The following is a 19,091-nucleotide window of genomic DNA, read 5'->3' as shown; positions in this document are numbered from 1 at the left end:
CTTGAAATAGCAGCTGCATGTTCAATAGCAATATGTAAAGGCCACCTTTAATTCCTAAAACATGAAACTAACACATTTATTTTTCTAAGACCTGATAAGAATATGTGAGAAGTGAAGTGTAAAGAATTCATGAAGCTGGTCACGTGTACTGAGTAATGCAATGCAAGCCTTTAAAACGACCATGAATTATTTATGCTGCATGCTATTCAAGGTTTGGACTAGTCGAATAAGAATGAGAGGACAAGTTGTCTTTTATGAATTGACAAACTCAGTTCCGTCCAATAGCTATTTATTTAGAAGACTTCTTTTGTTGCACAAAATAAAACAAATAAAAATTATTTTCAAATATAAATTGGAAGTTTAAAAAAAACTGTTGTTTTAAGTCCCTGTTGCTTAGTTTTTCTTGTTCCTCCGAGGGTATGATAGAGTGGTCCCAATTATAAAATGCAAAAGCTTAAAAATCTCTCTCATCGATTTGGTACAGGCTTATAATAGGTGTTTGAAAACAAGCTAGTTTAAATGAAAGTAGATAGTATAGTGCAGTTTTAATATTGTCTTACTGTCAAGAAAGCTGGCATTTTAAAAATGTTTATTTCATTTACTGCTGGTTTTGACATGATTTTATATTAAAGAATATTCTCTGATCAGAGTAACAAATTCATAACCTGCTTGTTTTGTGTTGGGGAGATTGTGGGGCAAAAGTGACAGAGATGCCCTTCATGTGTAAATGTAACCTTACTTTTATGCTGAAACTTTTTAGGTGGTATTGGAATGCTTTGTAAAAAAGGACTTGGTCTACACTAAAGCAAATCCTACATTTCATCACTGGAAGGTTGACAACAGGAAGTTTGGGCTCACTTTTCAAAGCCCTGCCGATGCACGAGCATTTGATAGAGGAGTGCGGAAAGCAATTGAAGATCTCATTGAAGGTACTGAAGCTTATGTCTGCATTACGCTTGTCTCTTTGCAGAGGAGTGGTTCCAGAGACAGGACTCAAACTAACTTGAATGCATTTCTCACATTTCTTACTGCAGTCTGCCAATTAGCCTTTAAGATAAAGTTAGTTCTTGTTCAATAGAGAATTAGGTTAGTAGTCTCTTGGGGAGGCAAGGAGTTTAACTCAAGCATTTCTTCAGTGTTTCCAATCCCTATGTAGCCTAATCCATCAAGACCTAAACTGTAAAGATGCATTACAGTTGTGGATCTAACTATAGCTATCAAAAGAACTAAGTATTTCACATCTTGTCTTTTGGATCCCTTTTCTGTACATGCAGCTAACACTGCATTGGAAATTATTTCATGATATTCATAATACATTTTGTTAACTTATACTATGAATTCCTATATGGACTTGAATAATCATAAAGATTTTTTCTTAAACAAAACTTAAGTCTCAGTTTAGCTGGAGAACTGTAGTGCTTGAAGGCTTCATTTTTTTTTATCCCATTAAAAATTTTATTTTAATTAAAAAAAAAAATTATCCATGTTTTGAAGTTGTCATAAACACTTCCTTTTCACAGTATATTGCCATTAAATGAGAATCAAAATGTACCTTCAATTCAAAATTATCCTTTATTTTGTTTTCATTTCAGTGAAAAATAATTAATCAGTTATTTGATAAATGGCATTTTATATATAGATAGTTGTGCTGCCAAAGCCATCTTTTATTCTGAATGACTAGAATAATTATGTAAATATGAACAGTATATTAAGATTAGAATATGTGTGCTAAAAATCTAGTACCTTACATTTTTGGATATTTAAATTTTGAACATTTGTAGCTGTCCCAACATTAATAAGGACTTGCACATCTCCATACTAGCCTACATCTCTGTCATTATACCCAAGTGCTTTTTGTCTGCATCCTTTTTCCATTCTTCCATGCCATTCCTTATGCTTGGAATGCCGACCCTCATCATTCAGTTCCCTCCTTGACATCAGACCTTTCAATGATGATCCACTGAGAGATGAGATCTAATTCTCAACTGATTATCCATGCATTATGTGCTTGACCCTGCACCGTGGAAATCAGTGGGAGTAGGATTAGGCCCTATGCTGCTGAACTGTACTCCTTTTCTTGTTTGTCTCATTTAAACTGCAAGTTCTTTGGAGCATTAAATGTGGCATCTTCCAGAGGATAATTCACACTGATGCTAAATGGGTTAATAATGCATATGCCCTATATTTAAGGGAAATTGTGATAGAATGGTATTTGAGGACATCTGTACATGGCAGCAACGCCGAACTGAAGATGATGTTAAACACAGTAGAATTCAAGTTTCAAGTATACATTTAAAGCTGTGCTCCTATTTTTTAGCTACTGTTCAAAATCAGTGCATCTGTGTGTATCACATTAATAGAACGGACTGATCTTGATGAATGCAATCTTTCTTAACTTCCAAATATGGCTATCCAAATTATTATATATATAGAGGGAGAGAGAGAGAGAAAGACACTGAAGTTTTGGATTTGAGTCACTATGACTCAGTACCGTCTATTAAATCTGGTCAAATTAGCAAAACCAAGCAGCATGTGCACTTGAAGCTTCACTGCATTCAATTATTCTTATAAACAAACTTAATCCTTAGCTTGTTTCTTGAAATATCGGAACTACAGAAATTCTGTTTGGTATCTGTGACCTTGCACAGCCCTGGAGATCTGATGGCTGGGCTTTCAACCTATCACACCTAAGGTGTGAATGTGTATGCACGTTTCTCATTGCATAAAATTTTTGCCTTTAATTTTGCCTTTTGCCGTTTTTTTGTTCTTCTGTCAACTCTTAAATGCTTTGTTTTACTTCGAGTGATTGCTCATATCCATTCCAATATAGGTGAGTGCGCGCCCCATGCACTGGTTCCCGGAACTTTTTTCCCCTTAGCAAGCCCTGTAGGGCCAGCTCAGGTGCCCCCTGGAGTGCCGTGCTCATGCTGTGGTATATGAAGCGCTGCCAGCCCTGCGGGCCCTTGGTTCCTTCTTTCCGCCCATGACGGTTGCTGGAACATTTGCCTCTTGCTCAGCAAGTAGCTTCCCTGTTGTTCTACCGTTGTTTGTTAGATAAGTAGTTGTTAAGTATAGTACTTAAGTTTGCATAGTAGTTAGTGTTAAGTAGTTAGATTAGATAGATAGCGCTCAAGGGCTTAAGGTTGGGCCATGCCTGGCTCAGCCGGTTTCAAATCCTGTGCCGCATGTGGCAAGCTATTCCCCGGGAGTGACCCTCACGACCGTTGCCTCGGAGAGCAGCATCGAAAGGACAGATGCAAGATCTGCAAGGCCTTCAAGCCGCGTACGCAGAAAGAGAGATGCGCACTTGAAAGCCGTCCTGATGGAGTCCGTGCTTCGGCTGGACTCCGAACCGGTGCGATCCCCTACGGCACCAAGCGTCTCCTCAGTGCAGAGCGCCCCACCGGCACCGGAGTCGACCCTTCGACACACTACGGTGCCAAAAAGAAAGAAGCGGCAGGATGCCGCCCACAAGGACTTCCCCGCACCGCCCATCCGGCTGGGGGACAGTCAGGAGATGCACCAGCCACATGGCGTGGAGAGTGCTCCAGCACCGGCACCTCCCCGCAGGGAGTTTCCCCTGACTCCTGGGGGTGGGGGAGCGCCCCTGTAAGGGCCATCGAGGCCAGAGGAGTTCTCTGTGGCATGCGCCCTCATGGGCATGCCCATGCCTCTGTCCCCCCTCAGCCGAGGACGCAGGGATTGGTGTGTTGGGGTAAACCCGCGGTGGGTAGCCCTGGTGGATAGTCAAGACAGGAGTCCCAGTCTCCCCCCAGATGGTCGTGGAGGGTAGAGAGTGTGGGCTCCCCTCCCAGCTCCGATTCTGAGTAGTTGAGCTCCTCGACACCGAGGGCGGTCTAGCGGTTCGCGCACGTGGTGACGCCAATACAGTTCCGCCTTGCGCAGGGGTAGCAGTTCCAGATCTTGCACCCCAGTACCAAGTCCAGTACGGCATCGATCCCCCAGGCATGTGCTTGGCACCGGTCCAGATCCCTGGCGCGGATCCTGGTGCCTGAGGAGACCCGACATACCTGGCACCAGTCCAGATCCCCGGCACGTAGCCCGGCGCGGATCCTTGCACCCAAGGAGACAACCAAGCCGTGCCGGTCCAGATCCCCAGAACGTAGCCCGGCACATTGCCTGGCATGGATCCCGGCACTGACAGAGGCACAACGGCACCGGTCCAGATCCCCGGTCCGTAGTCCGGCAAGGATCCCAGTGCCGAAAGATTCGGAACCGACAGCAACACGAGCACCGCACTGCCGATCACGGTCTTCGGAGTCGGAGCTGGCACTGAGACATCACAGCCAGCACCGCTCCCAGTCCCCAAGGGGAAGCGCAGTCACAAGACCTCGGCACCGAGGCGGAGGTCGTATTCCAGCTCCTCCAGCCGCTCGCCCCCTCACCGGCACCGCAGGCGTTGGCATCAACAATACTCCTCATCGACATCGTTTCGGGACAGGTCGTCAACGAGGGCTGGCAGAGGCCATAAACATCACAGGGATTGCCACAGGACCAAGCAGCGGACTTCACGACGGTCATAGACGAAGGCGCTGCGGTCGCAGGGGCTGCTTTACAAACGACTAGTGATGCAGCAGATCCCACTAGCAGGGCCATGGCTTCATCCATTGTAATGCGGCAGTGTTCGTAGCTGCAGTCCTCGGGGTTGTCTCAAGAGGTCCAACAGTCCATCCAGGACCTGCCCTTTGATGGGGATGGACTCTTTTTGGACAAGACCAATGATAAACTTCACTCCCTGAAGGACTCGAGAGCCACCCTCAAATCCCTAGGGCTGTACACCTCACAGGCCTCAAGGCGTCAGTCTCGGCCTCAAGCCCAGCGCCAGCCCCAGCCGGCCCCTAGGCCACCTCCCAGGCCTGCTCAACCCAGGAGGAGCCAGGATAGGTATAGGGCACCTAACCGACACGACCACTCGGGGTCCTCAGCAGACCCCCAACAAGGCCCAGCCAAGGGATAGAACAATAAAAGACAAATTTGATGGTGGCCCGAGGGTGGCACCTTTACTGTTCCCCCGGATCTGAGCCTACCGTTCTATCAGACTCAGGCCTTACTACACCGAGTGGCAAAACATCACTTCAGATCGTTGGGTCCTCGGTGTAGTCCTCAAGGGCTATGCCCTTCAGCTCACGGTCTTCTCCCCGAACTCTCCCCCTACTCTGTCCCTCTTCAGGGACCCCTCTCATGAGTGACTCCTCATATAGGAGGTGAAATCCCTCCTCCTCCTCGGGGCTGTGGAAGCGGTTCCTCCACAGGAAAGGGGGAAGGGGTTCTACTCAAGATATTTCCTTATACCCAAGGCAAAGGGGGGCCTGAGGCCCATATTAGACCTCTGCCGTCTGAACAAATTCATCAAACACCTCAGATTCCATATGGTTTCCCTAGCCTCCATCATTCCCACTCTGGATCCAGGGGATATGCTTCCCTTGACTTAAAGGATGCATATTTCCACATTTCCATCCTCCCCAGTCACAGATGTTTCCTCCGGTTTGTGGTAGCTGGCTGCCACTACCAGTTCTTGGCCCTACCCTTTGGCCTCTTGTCCACCCCCAGGGTGTTTACAAAATGCATGGCAGTGCTGGTGGCACACCTGCGCCACAGAGGGGTTCAGATCTTCCCCTACCTGGACGACTGGCTGATTCGGGGCAAGTCCAGGGCCCACGTGAGAAACAGCGTGGCTCTCACCTGTGTGACGTGCACCAGACTGGGGCTGCTTGTCAATGAGCAGAAGTCTACTCTCACCCCGGTGCAGCACATAGACTTCATTGGGGCCACCCTGGACGCCACCCAGGCCAGAGCCTTCCTCCCACAATCTCGCTTCGAGGCGATGGTTGCCGTAATGGACAATCTCCACAGATCCCCCACTACGACAGCCAGGCACTGCCTTCAGCTGTTGGGACACATGGCGACCTGTACATACATGGTGAGGCTGGCTTGCCTCAAGCTCAGGCCTCTCCAGGCATGGTTAGCCTCGGTGTATGCACCAGCCAGGCACTCCTTGATCAGGGTGGTCACCATTCCCACTCAGGTCCTGACCTCCCTGAACTGGTGGAGGGACGCAGGGGTGGTACTCAGGGGAGTCCTCTTCAGAGACTTGGCACCATTGGTAACACTCATCACAGATGCCTCAGATGCGGGCTGGGGGGCCCACATCAGCAGCAACCTCAGCACCCAGGGGCTCTGGTCGGCAGAGGAGAGGTATCTTCACATCAACGTCAGGGAGCTCAGGGCAGTCCACCTGGCCTGCAAGGTGTTCCTCAGATTTCTGAGGGGCAGGACGGTGCAGGTCCTCACAGACAACACAGCGGCCATGCTTTACATGAACAGGCCGGGGGGGGAAGGGGGGGGCGCACGCTCCTCGGCGCTTTGCCAGGAGGCCGTTCGACTTTGGGACTTTTGTGGTGAGGCACGACTTCCACAAATCTGCCTCTCACCTCCCGGGGGTCAGGAACAACGAGGCGGACCGCCTCAGCAGGTCGTTTCTCCTCCGCCACAACTGCTCACTGCACCCAAAGGTGGTGATTTCCATTTTCCGCAAGTGGGGTGTTCCCCAACTGGACCTGTTCACGTTGTCCTGGAACAAGAAGTGCCCGAGGTTCTGCTCTCTCCGGGGTCACTAGCTGGGCTCCATCTCTGACACGTTCCTCATAGACTGGACGGGGACCCTGATGTACGCATTTCCCCTCATTCTACTCCTGCCCAAAGTCCTCTTGAAGATCAAGAGGGACGAAGCGGACATCATACTGATCGCCTAGCCTGGCCCAGACAGCACTGGTTCAGCATGTTGCTGGACCTTTCCATCGCCCCGCCAGTGCCACTTCCGAGGCATTATGACCTGCTCTCCCAGGACCAGGGTCGCCTGCTGCACCTGGACCTGGACTCCCTCCACCTGATGGCATGGAGACTCTGTGGCTGACGGAGGGAGAGAGATCCTGCTCGGTGCAGGTCCAACAGATTCTGCTGGGTAGCAGAAAACCTTCCACTCCGGTGGTGTACTGGGCCAACTGGAAGCGTTTTACCTGTTGGGCGGAGTCCCGGGGTATCCCACCGAGCTTTTAGCCCATACAGGCGATTTTGGAGTACCTGCTCCATCTGAAGCTCCAGGGTCTAGCACTGGCTTCCTTGAAGGTGCACCTGGCAGCCATCTCGGCCTTCCACCAGCCGATGGAAGGGAGGTCATTATTCTTGCACCCCATGTCAGTCAGGTTCATTAAAGGGGTGGAGAGGCTATACATGCAGGTCCGCGACCCGGTGCCTCCCTGGGATTTGAACCTGGTCCTCGCCACTCTGACGGGACCCCCCTTGAGCCCATGGCTACATGCCTGCTGCTCGTCCTCTCATGAAGTTAGCCTTCCTGGTGGCCATTACATTGGCTAGGAGGGTCTCCGAGATAAGAGCTTTGACCTCGGAGCCCCCCTACACCGTCTTTTATAAAGACAAGGTGCGGCTGAGACCCCACCCAGCCTTCCTGCCTAAGGTGGTGTATCAGTTTCATTATTACCAGGATATCTTCCTCCCCGTGTTCTTTCCTAAACCGCACGGGTTGGAGGAGGAGCGGAGATGGCACTCGCTGGACGTGAAACGAGCCCGGGCCTACTACATTGAGCGGATGTGGCCATTCCGGAAGTCAACACAGCTTTAGTGGCAGTGGCGGACTGGATGAAGGGCTCACCTGTCTCCACCCAACGCATCTCCGCCTGGATCACCGCCTGCATCGGGACCTGCTACGAGCAGGCGAAGGTGCCACTTCCAGGAGCTGTGTCAGCACACTCAACCAGAGCCCGGGCCAAGTTGGCAGCCTTCCTGGAACGAGTGCCCCTGCAAGACATCTGCAAAGCAGCCACCTGGTCGTCGGTCCACACCTTCACGTCCCACTATGCCATCATGCAGCAGGCGAGAGAGGACGCGGCCTTTGGCAGGGCCGTGCTGATGAGAGTAGCTCGACGCTGACTCCTACCCAGCTCCAGGGTATGGCTATTTAATCACCTATATTGGAATGGATATGAGCAATCACTCAAAGTAGAAAACAGGGTTACTTACCAGTAACTGTTGTTCTTCGAGATGTGTTGCTCATATCCATTTCACACCCACCCTCCGCCACTGCTGTCGGAGTCAGCCGAAAGAAGGGACTGAGGGCCCGCAGGGCCGGCAGCACCTCATATACCGCGGCATGAGCGCAGCACTCCAGGGGGCATCTGAGCCGGCACTATGGGGCTTGCTAAGGGGAAAAAAGTTCCGGGAACCAGTGCACGGGGCGCGCACTCACCTATATTGGAATGGATATGAGAAATACATCTTGAAGAACAACAGTTACTGGTAAGTAACCCTGTTTTTACATGTGTGGAGGTGAGAAGGAGAGAGATGGCTCTCTGACAAATACCTTTTAACACAAAAATTCTTCAGAATAGTTAGTTGCTTCCCTTTCTGATTCAGCCGTGTGTGTGTGTGTGTGTGTGTGTGTGTGTGTGTGTGTGTGTGTGTGTGTGTGTGTGTGTGTGTGTGTGTGTGTGTGTGTGTGTGTGAGTTAGTTAGTAAAAGCAATAATAAAATCTGACTTCAGGGTTCAGATGCTTACCTTGATGTAATGCAGTGTTGCTCCATTGATTTACATTAGTGGAAGCCCTGGATGTTCATTCATTATACTTTTATCACATTTTGAAATTGAAAATGCTATATAATTGTAAGTGTTTATCATTATTCTGCCATCCTCTAATTGTACGGCAGCCATACAATATCAGTTCAAGGAACTCTTTTCTCGATGTCACCTTTCTAACCTATCTAGCAATAGACCTATTTTTCTTTTTTCTTGTTAATTTAGTACCACTTGCTCAGTTCATAATTTTATTGTGTTGGTTTTATTCATCTGGAGAATGTTCATCATGATAATCACAGTAGTCAATACCCAAATAAAATCCACCAGTTTTTAACTGAAAAAAATATGATGTATAGAAATGTCATATATTTTAATCATGTTTTTCCAGGATCTACTACTTCCTCTTCAACAATCCACAATGAGGCTGAGATTGGTGATGATGATGTCTTCACAGTAAGTAAAGTTAGTTGGAAATTGTTCTCCTTTGCACTGTGGTTCACTTGAACAATTTTGAAATATATGTCTGTAAGTGACATTTCTCTGTTCATCTTTTTGCCTTCCCCGGCTCAAAAGAAGATTCGGCCTTAAAATCCTCCCATTGTCATCAGCGTAGTAGTATCACAATGTAGAGCCAAATGTTCATAGTGTCAGAGAGCTGAGTAAATAATGCCCCCAAAAAATCAAACATATGTTTACTTTTCAAATGACTTGGCTTTGGTGGAGTTCATGCTCCTTTTGTGTTAGCTGTTTGCTAAGTTTAGCAACACTGATTGCCAAAAAACATGCCAGTAACAATCAAATTTTGAAGTCATGTTTGTGGTTATTCAGGAAAACTGAATTTTAAATTTGCTTGTGCAAGTATTAACATCAAAAGTCCATGCAAGCTTATTCAAATGAGGAAGCAAGCCAGACCTTGTGACTTACCTGACCAATAGCAACCATAGAAAGTCAGCTGTCCATTAGTATTTGTTGTTGTTTATAATTGTTGTTTCTTATTTTATTTTGTGGCAGCATCTAAAATGTGTCTGGAGCTTACCCAAAACAAAGGAAGACAGTGTACCTGTTCCGTATTCAAAAGTTGAATGAATATATATCAAATGAAATTTCAGGCTGGTTATGGATATTATTCCATGGGCAGAAAAAAGATAAATTAATCAAATTATTTGCTCAGCTCCAATATTGCACACACTTTTCTTAAGTTATAAATTAATTGTTTGTTGAAAAACACTGGAGAAAGCGGAGGGTTAAAGGTGGATTTCTTCAGAATCCAAAGGTAGAAGTAACAAATATACTTTAACACTGTATTTCATTGCTGTGAAAGTGTGAAAATATTTCACTTATTTCTCATTTCAAAAATGTGCTGCTTCTGTATATCTAGGATAATTGAGCAGGAAACATTCAGTCAAATCCTGTGGATGTCAGAGGTGAGGGGAGAATGCAAAGCTGAAAGGTAGCTTGAGATTAATTTAGCTGAGCTTCCATTAGGTCAGCATGATGTGGGTCTGGACAGGTTTCCTGTAGTGTTTTGACCAGATCCTCATGACAGTTGGCATGTTGTTCACATCTGTTCTTTTGTCACAGTTCTAAGAGACAAACAACAGCAGGCAGGGTTAAAAGGTGACTTCCTGTGCTCCAGAGCAAAACTATCATTAGCAGCTGCTTCCCAGCTACCTGCCAGAAGTGATTTATAGAATCTGAGATGGGAGAGGGCCTCTGGAGCCGGAGTGCTTTTCTCTTTTGTTACAAAAGTTACAAGATCCTTGCAAACAATGTTCTAGTGCAGTTTGAAATGCATGACCTATCTCCAGACTTGTGTATTGCTTTTGAGCATTTGTTGTAAAGTGGAGGTACTCAAAACTTGTCATTTAGACAGGCATAGGTCAGTTTTGTTAGCTGCATTAGAGATATTGAAGCTGTCAAATGAACATGAGATTTATATTTCTCTTTAATTGCTTTAAAGGGAAATATGGAAAATAGTTAAGGAGATTCTTAAAATCAATCCAATTTGTCAAGGGACCAGATAGATCCACACAAATAACTGAGGCCTTAAAAACTCCCATGTTTTTGTCCATAATATTTAGGTTTCGGCCCATATCTAAATTCTAGATGAACATAAAGTTGGGATGCTTTGGTTTTTACATAGGAACAAATGTTGGCTGTTGTTTGTGTTAGGAAAGCTGGATAATTTGTGCACCAGCTACTTTATTATATCTTTAATCCTACATTCAAAGTTAAAAGCCAGAACTGAAAAATAAACTAATTCTTTTCCCGTCTTGACCCCACTGAGGTATACAAATATTATCACTACAGTGATGGGTTATTCGTGTGCACCTTCAGACTTGGTGGGGAGAGTTGGGGACCCAAGGTTTATCTCTTTCATATAATTACATCTGAAACATTCAAGCTGTGTGGTGTACTTCAGGCTACCTTTATTGATAATGTTAGTATGCAAGTAGTCAAAACTTAGTTCTGATTAGCATCCACTTAAGATGAATGGGGGAAGTTTATGTCTCAGGTTCTTCTGTTTCAACCTGTCTGGCAGCACTCTCAACAACACAATGTGTTGTCAAGGTTGCCAGGTATTTGGGTTTCCAAGGACCAAGGCCATTTTTCACTAGCTGCAGATGGCTATGCTTTGGATTGTCTTTAGTAGCTGTTGATAGCCTCTAGGCTGTTTCTGTGCCACTCTGTTGACCCTATAATATTGAATCTCATGTAATCCATAGTACTTGTAAAATAGGAAAGCATTTGTGTCATGACTGACTACTCTGCACACCGTTTAAGCTGTCTGTTCACGGTTTGTTTATTGTATTGCTCCAAAAGTCAATGAGTGTTTAGTGTCACAATGTCCCTCTTTGGGTGCCCAAGTGAGTAAAAGAACTCAAACTTGAACTCTCCCCCTCTGGTATTTTTAAGAGGCTTTGGGCTGTTAATTTGTGGTTTGTCTCATTTGGGGGCCCTGATTTATGATGGTGGAGTTAAGGGGCCTTGTCAGGCCAAAAAATTGTGTTTTGGTTAGTTTTTGGCTTACTGTTTAGTCCTTTAAAACTGAAAGAAAATAACCTGTGTTTGGTGCACTAGTAGGATGCCATCATCATTCTCTTGCATGACTCTTAAACTCCCATGCATCCGTTTTCCCAGCCACTGCAGAAGTTTCGGGAACAATACTGCTGCTGCCATTCGAGTTTAGTTTCCGCTGTGCTGCAAGATGAAAGATGCATTACTTCTTTTTTGAGAGTATTTATATATTTTATAAAACCTTAATAACTTTTAAAAAAAATATCTATAATGAGCTTTTCAGAAGTGCCTAAATGATGTAAGAGTACAAGTCCAATTGATTTTCAAAGTCATTTAAATCCTTCTGAATATCCCAAAACCATAATCTGGTCAGTCTAGGGACCTGTATATATTGAGGATATTTGTATCAATGTGGCTACACCCATGCAAAACCCCAGTCTAGTTGCACTGCTCTTAAAACAGAGTTGCACCAGCGTGGTTTACTCCAGTTTGAGGTATGTCTACACTGATAGTTTAAATTACCAGTGTAATTACATCAGTGCAAAATCCCTAATACAGATAGGCACTAAAGCCTGATCCTTGCAATGGATACACGGGGTATGTGCTTGTACCATGCTTAATTCTGTTGACTTCAGTGGGACTATGTATGGTAGTAAATAGTATGCTTGGAGGTGAAGTGGAAGGGGGTGGGTAATTAGGCCTATAATTATTTGATAAATTTTTCCTCCCTCCCTCCGGCACTGAAAGCCAAAGCCATACCTAAACAGAACAGAAAACAAAACACCCCAAAAGACTACATAAACAAATGACTGGTTTGTGTGTAAAATGCTTCTTTTAAAGATTAATCATTCATTTAGGAGTCGTCTTAACAATGTATAGTAGTATTACTTTAATTCCAGACCCTCACTAGAATCCATAAATGTTTTCCATATGTTTGCAAATAAATTTCACCTGTCCCTGTTATATTATAAATTGTCCTCTGAAGAGATGCAATCTGAGTAAGGCTAGCCATCCATTCTGTTTCCATTGGGGGAGCACTGTCTTTCCAAAAATCTGGGATTGTTCTGTTTGCCTTCACTAATCCGGTCTGCATCCAGACTGCCTGCCTTGATTAAATGTTCTTCAATTCAGAAGCATCACTTAACTAGGACACAATATATTCTGTGATTCTGCAGCCACAGAATTTGCGGCTGAATTCTCTAGCCCTTGCTGCAGAACTATTTTTTGAAATCTAAGCTTTCACTTTTAAAATAAAAAAAGGTTTTATCCCAGATGATCATAAAATGGAAAATGAGAATTTAGTTCACTGAATGATGGAGTAGTGTCTCCCTAAATCTGCAGAGTGCCTGAAGTAATAACCCTGAGCCATGTGAACAGCCCATTGAAATAAATAGTGGGTGTTAATTCTGAAACCTGTTGGCAATTTTAGCAGAAACATTGGTCTGATGTGCTTATCATATAAATCCAATTGCCTTCCTGGGTGCCAAAAGTAGACCCAGTGGCAGAAAAACTCTCCAGCTTTCCCTTTGACAATTTCTTCAATGTAATTCTGTTTTATACAATACAAACATCTTTTTTTCTCTCTCTTCTCCCCCTTCTGTTTTCAGCTATTAATATTCCAGTGTAAAGTAGTTACTTTGATATCAAATTCTGACACATGCTACTGTACTGACCATTTTAATATTTAATCAGAAGCTCTCAATTTAAATGAAACTGATGCAGAATTTCTTATCAGCTACCCCAGAGTGCTGCAGAATCTATCATCTAGAGAGGAAGGATGGTCTAGTGGTTGTACTGTTAGCCTAGAACTCTGGACATCTGGGTTCAATTCCCTGCTCCCACACTGACTTCTTGTGGGACTATAGGCAAGTCTTTGTGCCTTAGTTTTCCATCTGTAAAATGGGGATGAGAGTATTCACCTGATTCACAGGGGGGTTGTGAGGATAAATACATTTTAAGATTGTGAGGTACTCAGATACAAGGAGTCAGTTGGGGAGCATACAAATACTTCAGATAGAATCCTTGTTCGAGAACATCGGTCCAGCTTGCTGTAGAATACATTGGATTTTGTACTTAGTATACTGAATGTTCGGTTGAGTTATCCATAAAGTACATATCCAGAATGATCCTTTTTCCTCTTGCATTTTCACAATATGCACATGTAATCACAAATTACCACAATGCATGGATAAAGTTGGGTGTTTGGCCGCTGCTAACAAGTGTTTAGGTCTCAGACCCAATTATCTGTTCCCTGCCATGTCATTACATATTATGTCAAATGTGAACACTGCTGCCTTTTTTTTGCATCTCTTACCATTTTATAATTAAAAAAACAGATCTCATCCCACTGCCTTTCCATGAAACCTTTCCCCTACTTTCATCTCCCATGTGGGTCTCAAGTGCGTTAAGGCCCCAGTATTAAAATTCATAAGATTTATGTAAGTTGGATATGCACTAAATCTGATTTTTCTTGCTAGCATGTCAGTTCACACTCAGATGGTTCCTGTAAAGAACCACAGCTGTTTTTTTTTTTTTAAAGAGAGAATACTTAGAAACTCATTAAAGAATTTCTTACTTGCCATGGGATAGTTTTTTAAATTTGCAATATACTTTTTTTTTCTCTGAAAACAATGTAGGCTGTCTGTTCTGAGGGAGGGGACTCTGTTGGACAACACTGAAGGGTGGAGACAGTAGTAGGATTCTTCAGCCCACACCAACTCCTGCATTAGTTTGGGCAGGAGCTTGAGCAGCAGCATCAGGTTGTGTCTTCCCTCTGCGGGGCTAGGAGACAGTAGCAGAAAGGAAAGATGCCTCTTTACAGGGGAGTGCAAAGGACAAGAGGACTAGATAGGTTCCACCGCCCACCTTGACTCTTCTGTAGGCTGGGCAGAGTTCAGGGAAAAGCCACAACGGTGAAACCAGGCAATATGTTGCCTATATTCTTCCTGCTGCTCAGCAACCAACCGTAGCTGCTGCTCCTAGTTCCTGTTGCTGTTCTGCATGTATGACAGTGGGCTCAGTGCTCCCACCCACATCCTCTGAGGTCTGCTTTTGGGCTCGCATGCAAACCACAGCTGTTCGTTTGGGTTGAAAATACCAGCTGAGAAGAGTGAACCTGATCCCCTCCCCCAAATCCTCCCTCAATAAAATAAAAAAAATAAAAAACTTCTCTTTATCAAAAGAAGAAAAAAATGAAAGACTTAGAAATAGATAAGATTTTTTGGTACTTAAGCATTTTGCATTAAATAAAACTTATTACTTGTGCATCAAAAATCCAACACTTGAATGCCAAACTTATACTGGCCAAATGTTCCTGTATCTTAGTACAACTCACATCCTTCCTGCCTCATCACTTCTTCCAGATCTCTGTCTTTATTTGTTCCAACAGGCTGACCGCTGAGTTTAACATCCTCATAATGAGTCTCATGTACTCAGTTAAGTGTCAATGGAAGGAAAAGAATTATCACTAAAGTGTCTTGTATTTTGACACTGCTTCCTGGCATCTCTCTCTAATGGAATCCTCCTGAATTGTATACCCTGTGGCAAAGAGATACAAGGGAATATTGAGATGTGTGGGTGGATGAATGAGTGTTGAATATACAGAATTTATTACTTGATTTTTCTTGTTCTCCTCTATCTTGGGGGTTACAGTGGATCACAAATTGTATGTGACTCAATAATGTGGTGCATTTGCATGAGGAAAAAAAAAAGCTAATATACTGGGGTGTATTAAGAGGAACATAATATTTAAGACATGGAAGATAATTGTTCTGTTCTACTAAAGAGTAGAGGACCTATGAGGAAAAGGTTTAAAAAAAAAAGGGGGGGGGGGGGCATGTTTAGCCTTTCGAAAAGAAGAGAGGAAACCTGGTAGCAGTCATCCATTATGTAAAGGGCTGTTATAAAGAGGCCAGTGTTCAATTGTTCTCTGTCTATTGAGGTAGGTTTGGAAATAATCAATTCTTCGAGTGCTTGCTCATGTCCATTCCATTGCAAGATGTGTGCACACCTTCGTGCACGGTTACTGGAACTTTTTTCCCTTTAGCAGTACCTGTAGGGCCGGCTTTGGCACCCTCTGGAGCCCCGCGCACATGCCATGGCATATGAGGTGCTGCTGGCCCTACGCTCCCTCAGTTCCTTCTTTCCGCCTGTGACGGTTGCTGGAACTGCTTCAGCTTGCATCGCAAGTGCTCAATCCCTTTTGTTCTCCCTTAGTCGTTTTTTGTTTGTCTTAGTTAAATAGATTAGACCTCAGGTGTTGTTAATAGTGGTAGTTAGTCACTTAGGATAGTCCTGGCTGGGACTTTGCTGGGAGCAAGGCATGCCCCGGTCACCGGGTTTCAAACCATGTGCCTCCTGTGGGAAGGCCTTTCCTCTGAGCGACCCCCATGATAGTTGCCTAAAGTGCCTGGGGGAAGCTCATTGTAAGGACAAATGCAAGATTTGTAAGGCTTTCATACCTCGGACCCAAAAAGACAGAGAGATCTGCTTGAAAGCCTTACTAATGGAGGCAGCACTCAGACTAGCGTCCGAACCAACCCGTTCTGCTTCGGTACCAAGCGTGGCTTCAGTGCAGAGCGCATCGTCGGCAACAGCCCCGCCTTGGCACTGGACTTCCTCTTCGTCAAGAAAGAAGCAGCGAAAGCAGCACACAGAGCGGGGACACTCCTCTGCACCATCCAAGAAAGTGGGGTTGAGCACAGGGCTGCACCGAAGCCAGACAGTGGAGACTCGCTCACCACCTCCGGAGCCTATGTCTCCAACCAGAGAGCCACCCCCGACTCCTGGGAGTTGGGAGGGCATCTCTGCACCTCCTGGTGCCATCGACACCAGAGGCATTTTAGGCAGCACGGACCTTGTTGGCCTTGCCCATGCCACCCCCGCACCAGCCTCCTCCCAGAGAGAAGGGGCCGGTGTCACAGGGGAAGCCCCTGGCTGGCTCAAGCAATCCCTGGAGCGGGGAAGATGATCTCCAACAATCCGGTTGCCCCAAGTGGAGGTGTTGACACAGTTGCTGGAGCACCCTGCATTGGCAGGACATGGAGCAAGGTCGCCCTCCCAGCACCAGTCATGATCCCTGGCACCGGGCAAAAATTCGTTCCAGGAGGTGGCGCCCGTCTGGGTCGCCTGCAGTAGACTGCTCCCTGGAGGGAAGTCGGCACCGCTCCCGCTCCCCGGCACCGAGGAGTTCGCCCGCACCAGTGTGGTGCAGAGCCCAGTCGCCGGAGGCTGACCCGGCACCAAGAGGGAAGCGGCGCTGTAAGTCATCGGTGCCCAGGCACCGCTCCGGGCACTCCAGTTCACAGTTGGAGCATGGTTCCCTGCATCGGCACCGGTCCTGGCTCCGGGTCTCATCATCATCATGATCGATGACACCGAGAGGCCTTTCTCCAGAGCACCCACAGATCGGTCATCGCTGCTCCGCCACTCAGCATCGTACAACGGGAGCCTCTGAGGCAGCCCCACCGTGGTCGTCTGCTGAGTTGGTGTCCTCTCGAGAGGACGGCCACCGGGCGTGGATAACTTCCTGCATCAAGTTCTGCTATGAGCAGGCAAAGATGCCCCTTCCGGGGATAATTACAGCCCACTCAACCAGAACTCAAGCTTCATCCAGAGTCTTCCTAGCGAGAGTGCCTGTACAAGGCATCTGCAGGGCTGCCATCTGGTCGTCTGTACACACCTTCACGTCCCACTACGCCATCGTCCAGCAGGAGCGGGACAACGCGAACCTGAGTAGAGCGGTGCTGCAGGCAGCTCATCCGTAACTCCAGCCCACCTCCAAGGTATTGCCTTTGAGTCACCTGCAGTGGAATAGACCTGAGCAAGCACTCGAAGAAGAAAAGACCATTACTTACCTTGTAACTGTTGTTCTTCAAGATGTGTTGCTCATGTCCATTCCACGATCTTCCTCCCGTCCCTGCTGCCAGAGCTGGCAGCAAGAAGAAACTGAGGGGGCATAGGGCCGGCAGCGCTTCATATACTGCGGCATGTGCATAGGGCTCCAGGGGGCGCTGAAGCTAGCCCTACTGGTACTGCTAAAGGGAAAAAAGTTCCGGTAACCATGCCCAAGGTGCGCATACACCTACAATGGAATGGACATGAGCAACACATTTCGAAGAACAACAGTTACAAGGTAAGTAACCATCTTTTTTGATCTGCAGCAAGGGAAATTTAGGTTAGATAGTAGAGGAAAAACTTTAAGGATGGTTAAGTACTGAAACAGGTTTCTAAGGGAGGCTGGGGAATCCCTGTTATTGGATCAGGTTAGACAAACACCAGTTAGGAATGATCTAGATATACTGGGCCCTGCCTCAGCATCGGAGGACGAACTAGATGACCTTTTGATGCTCCGTCCAGCCTTACTTTTCTATGATTCTTTCCTTTTCTCTCAAATTAGTTATGCTACTTACTAGTCCTGGACAATCAACAGGGAACATCCATCAGTTGGAAAGATTTTTACTGTAGGAAGTCACTTCAGAAATTAAATCCCTTGCTAAGGGTGGGACCGTCTCTCGTTGATGTCCATATCCTATTGAGGCATGTTTCTGCCTTTGTCCACAGTAACTTTTTTTTTTTTAGTAGATAGGTTGAAAAAAGCTACATTGAAATCAAATTTGCTGCTGCTAAAAGCAAGTTACATTTTCTTCTGAAGCAGCTAATACTAGGCTAGACAGATAATTGGTATGAGCTGAGATGGCAGTTACTATGTTCCTAAACTGATTAAACTATAGGAATAATCATGTAGTTCAGGCTATAAAATACCTATATTCCATTGCAGTTTGTAGATTATACAGGATCAATCAAAATCTACTGTGGTGAAAGTTGCGTAGATATGCAGTGCTTAAAACTGATTTATTCAACTGATTTTTTCCCCTGTTTATTTACATGTAGTAAACTTAACTCTTGGGAAAGATGGTTGCAAGGTAGAGATTTTTTAAATGAGTCTTATGATTTAATTACTTTTTTTTTAAAACTGAAATTGTTTTTAGCCACCAAGTTAATCTCAGTGACAGGTGAAGCAGGATTTTAATCCAAGAGTATAGGAAAATGGAATTGGTAACATTAAACTACAGAGTGTTCTGAACCACACATCCTTCTGTAGTATAAGTTTAAGGCCTTAAAACAATAACTGCCCTTTGCACCATACCACACTGAGATTTCCCTGTCTCTGAATTTCACCACACAGTTCTGAAAATGTTTTATGTAACAGGTGAAGTGAAAAGTATTCTCCAAAGTGCAGGACAAAGCACTTACATACCAGGGCTTCAGTGACTTTATGTAGGCAGAATGGCCTCTGCAGCCAGTGTGCCTACATCACAATATCGGATGTTGTCAAGAACATTAGTGCCAACTGTTTTAAAGTGGAACATCAGTGCTAAGGCTAGATGGGTGATGACTTAGAGTCTGATTATCAGAAGAGCAGAAGACCAGTGACGCATGTGAAGAAGCATGAGCAGTTGTG

The 19,091-nt window shown here is 45.6% G+C and overlaps 1 protein-coding gene across 2 annotated transcripts in view; it reads left to right on the top strand.

Moving 5' to 3' along the window:
* SPRED2 (sprouty related EVH1 domain containing 2) overlaps positions 1 to 19,091 on the top strand; it is a 90,310-nt gene that overhangs the window by 56,383 nt on the left and 14,836 nt on the right. For both annotated transcript variants that reach the window (XM_067565263.1, XM_067565264.1), the window contains exons 3-4: positions 761 to 929; positions 9,000 to 9,064. In XM_067565263.1, the coding sequence (XP_067421364.1) occupies positions 761 to 929; positions 9,000 to 9,064 (234 nt within the window). The remainder of the gene's footprint in view (positions 1 to 760; positions 930 to 8,999; positions 9,065 to 19,091) is intronic.

This window comes from Emydura macquarii, unplaced genomic scaffold, assembly GCF_026122565.2.
Source record: "Emydura macquarii macquarii isolate MOO-44397 ecotype Brisbane River unplaced genomic scaffold, CSIRO-AGI_Emac_v2 contig_2676, whole genome shotgun sequence".
NCBI classification, from domain to species: Eukaryota; Metazoa; Chordata; order Testudines; family Chelidae; genus Emydura; species Emydura macquarii.
The sequence above is the reverse complement of the archived record's forward strand: the minus strand, read 5'-3'. Positions and strand labels throughout refer to the sequence as shown.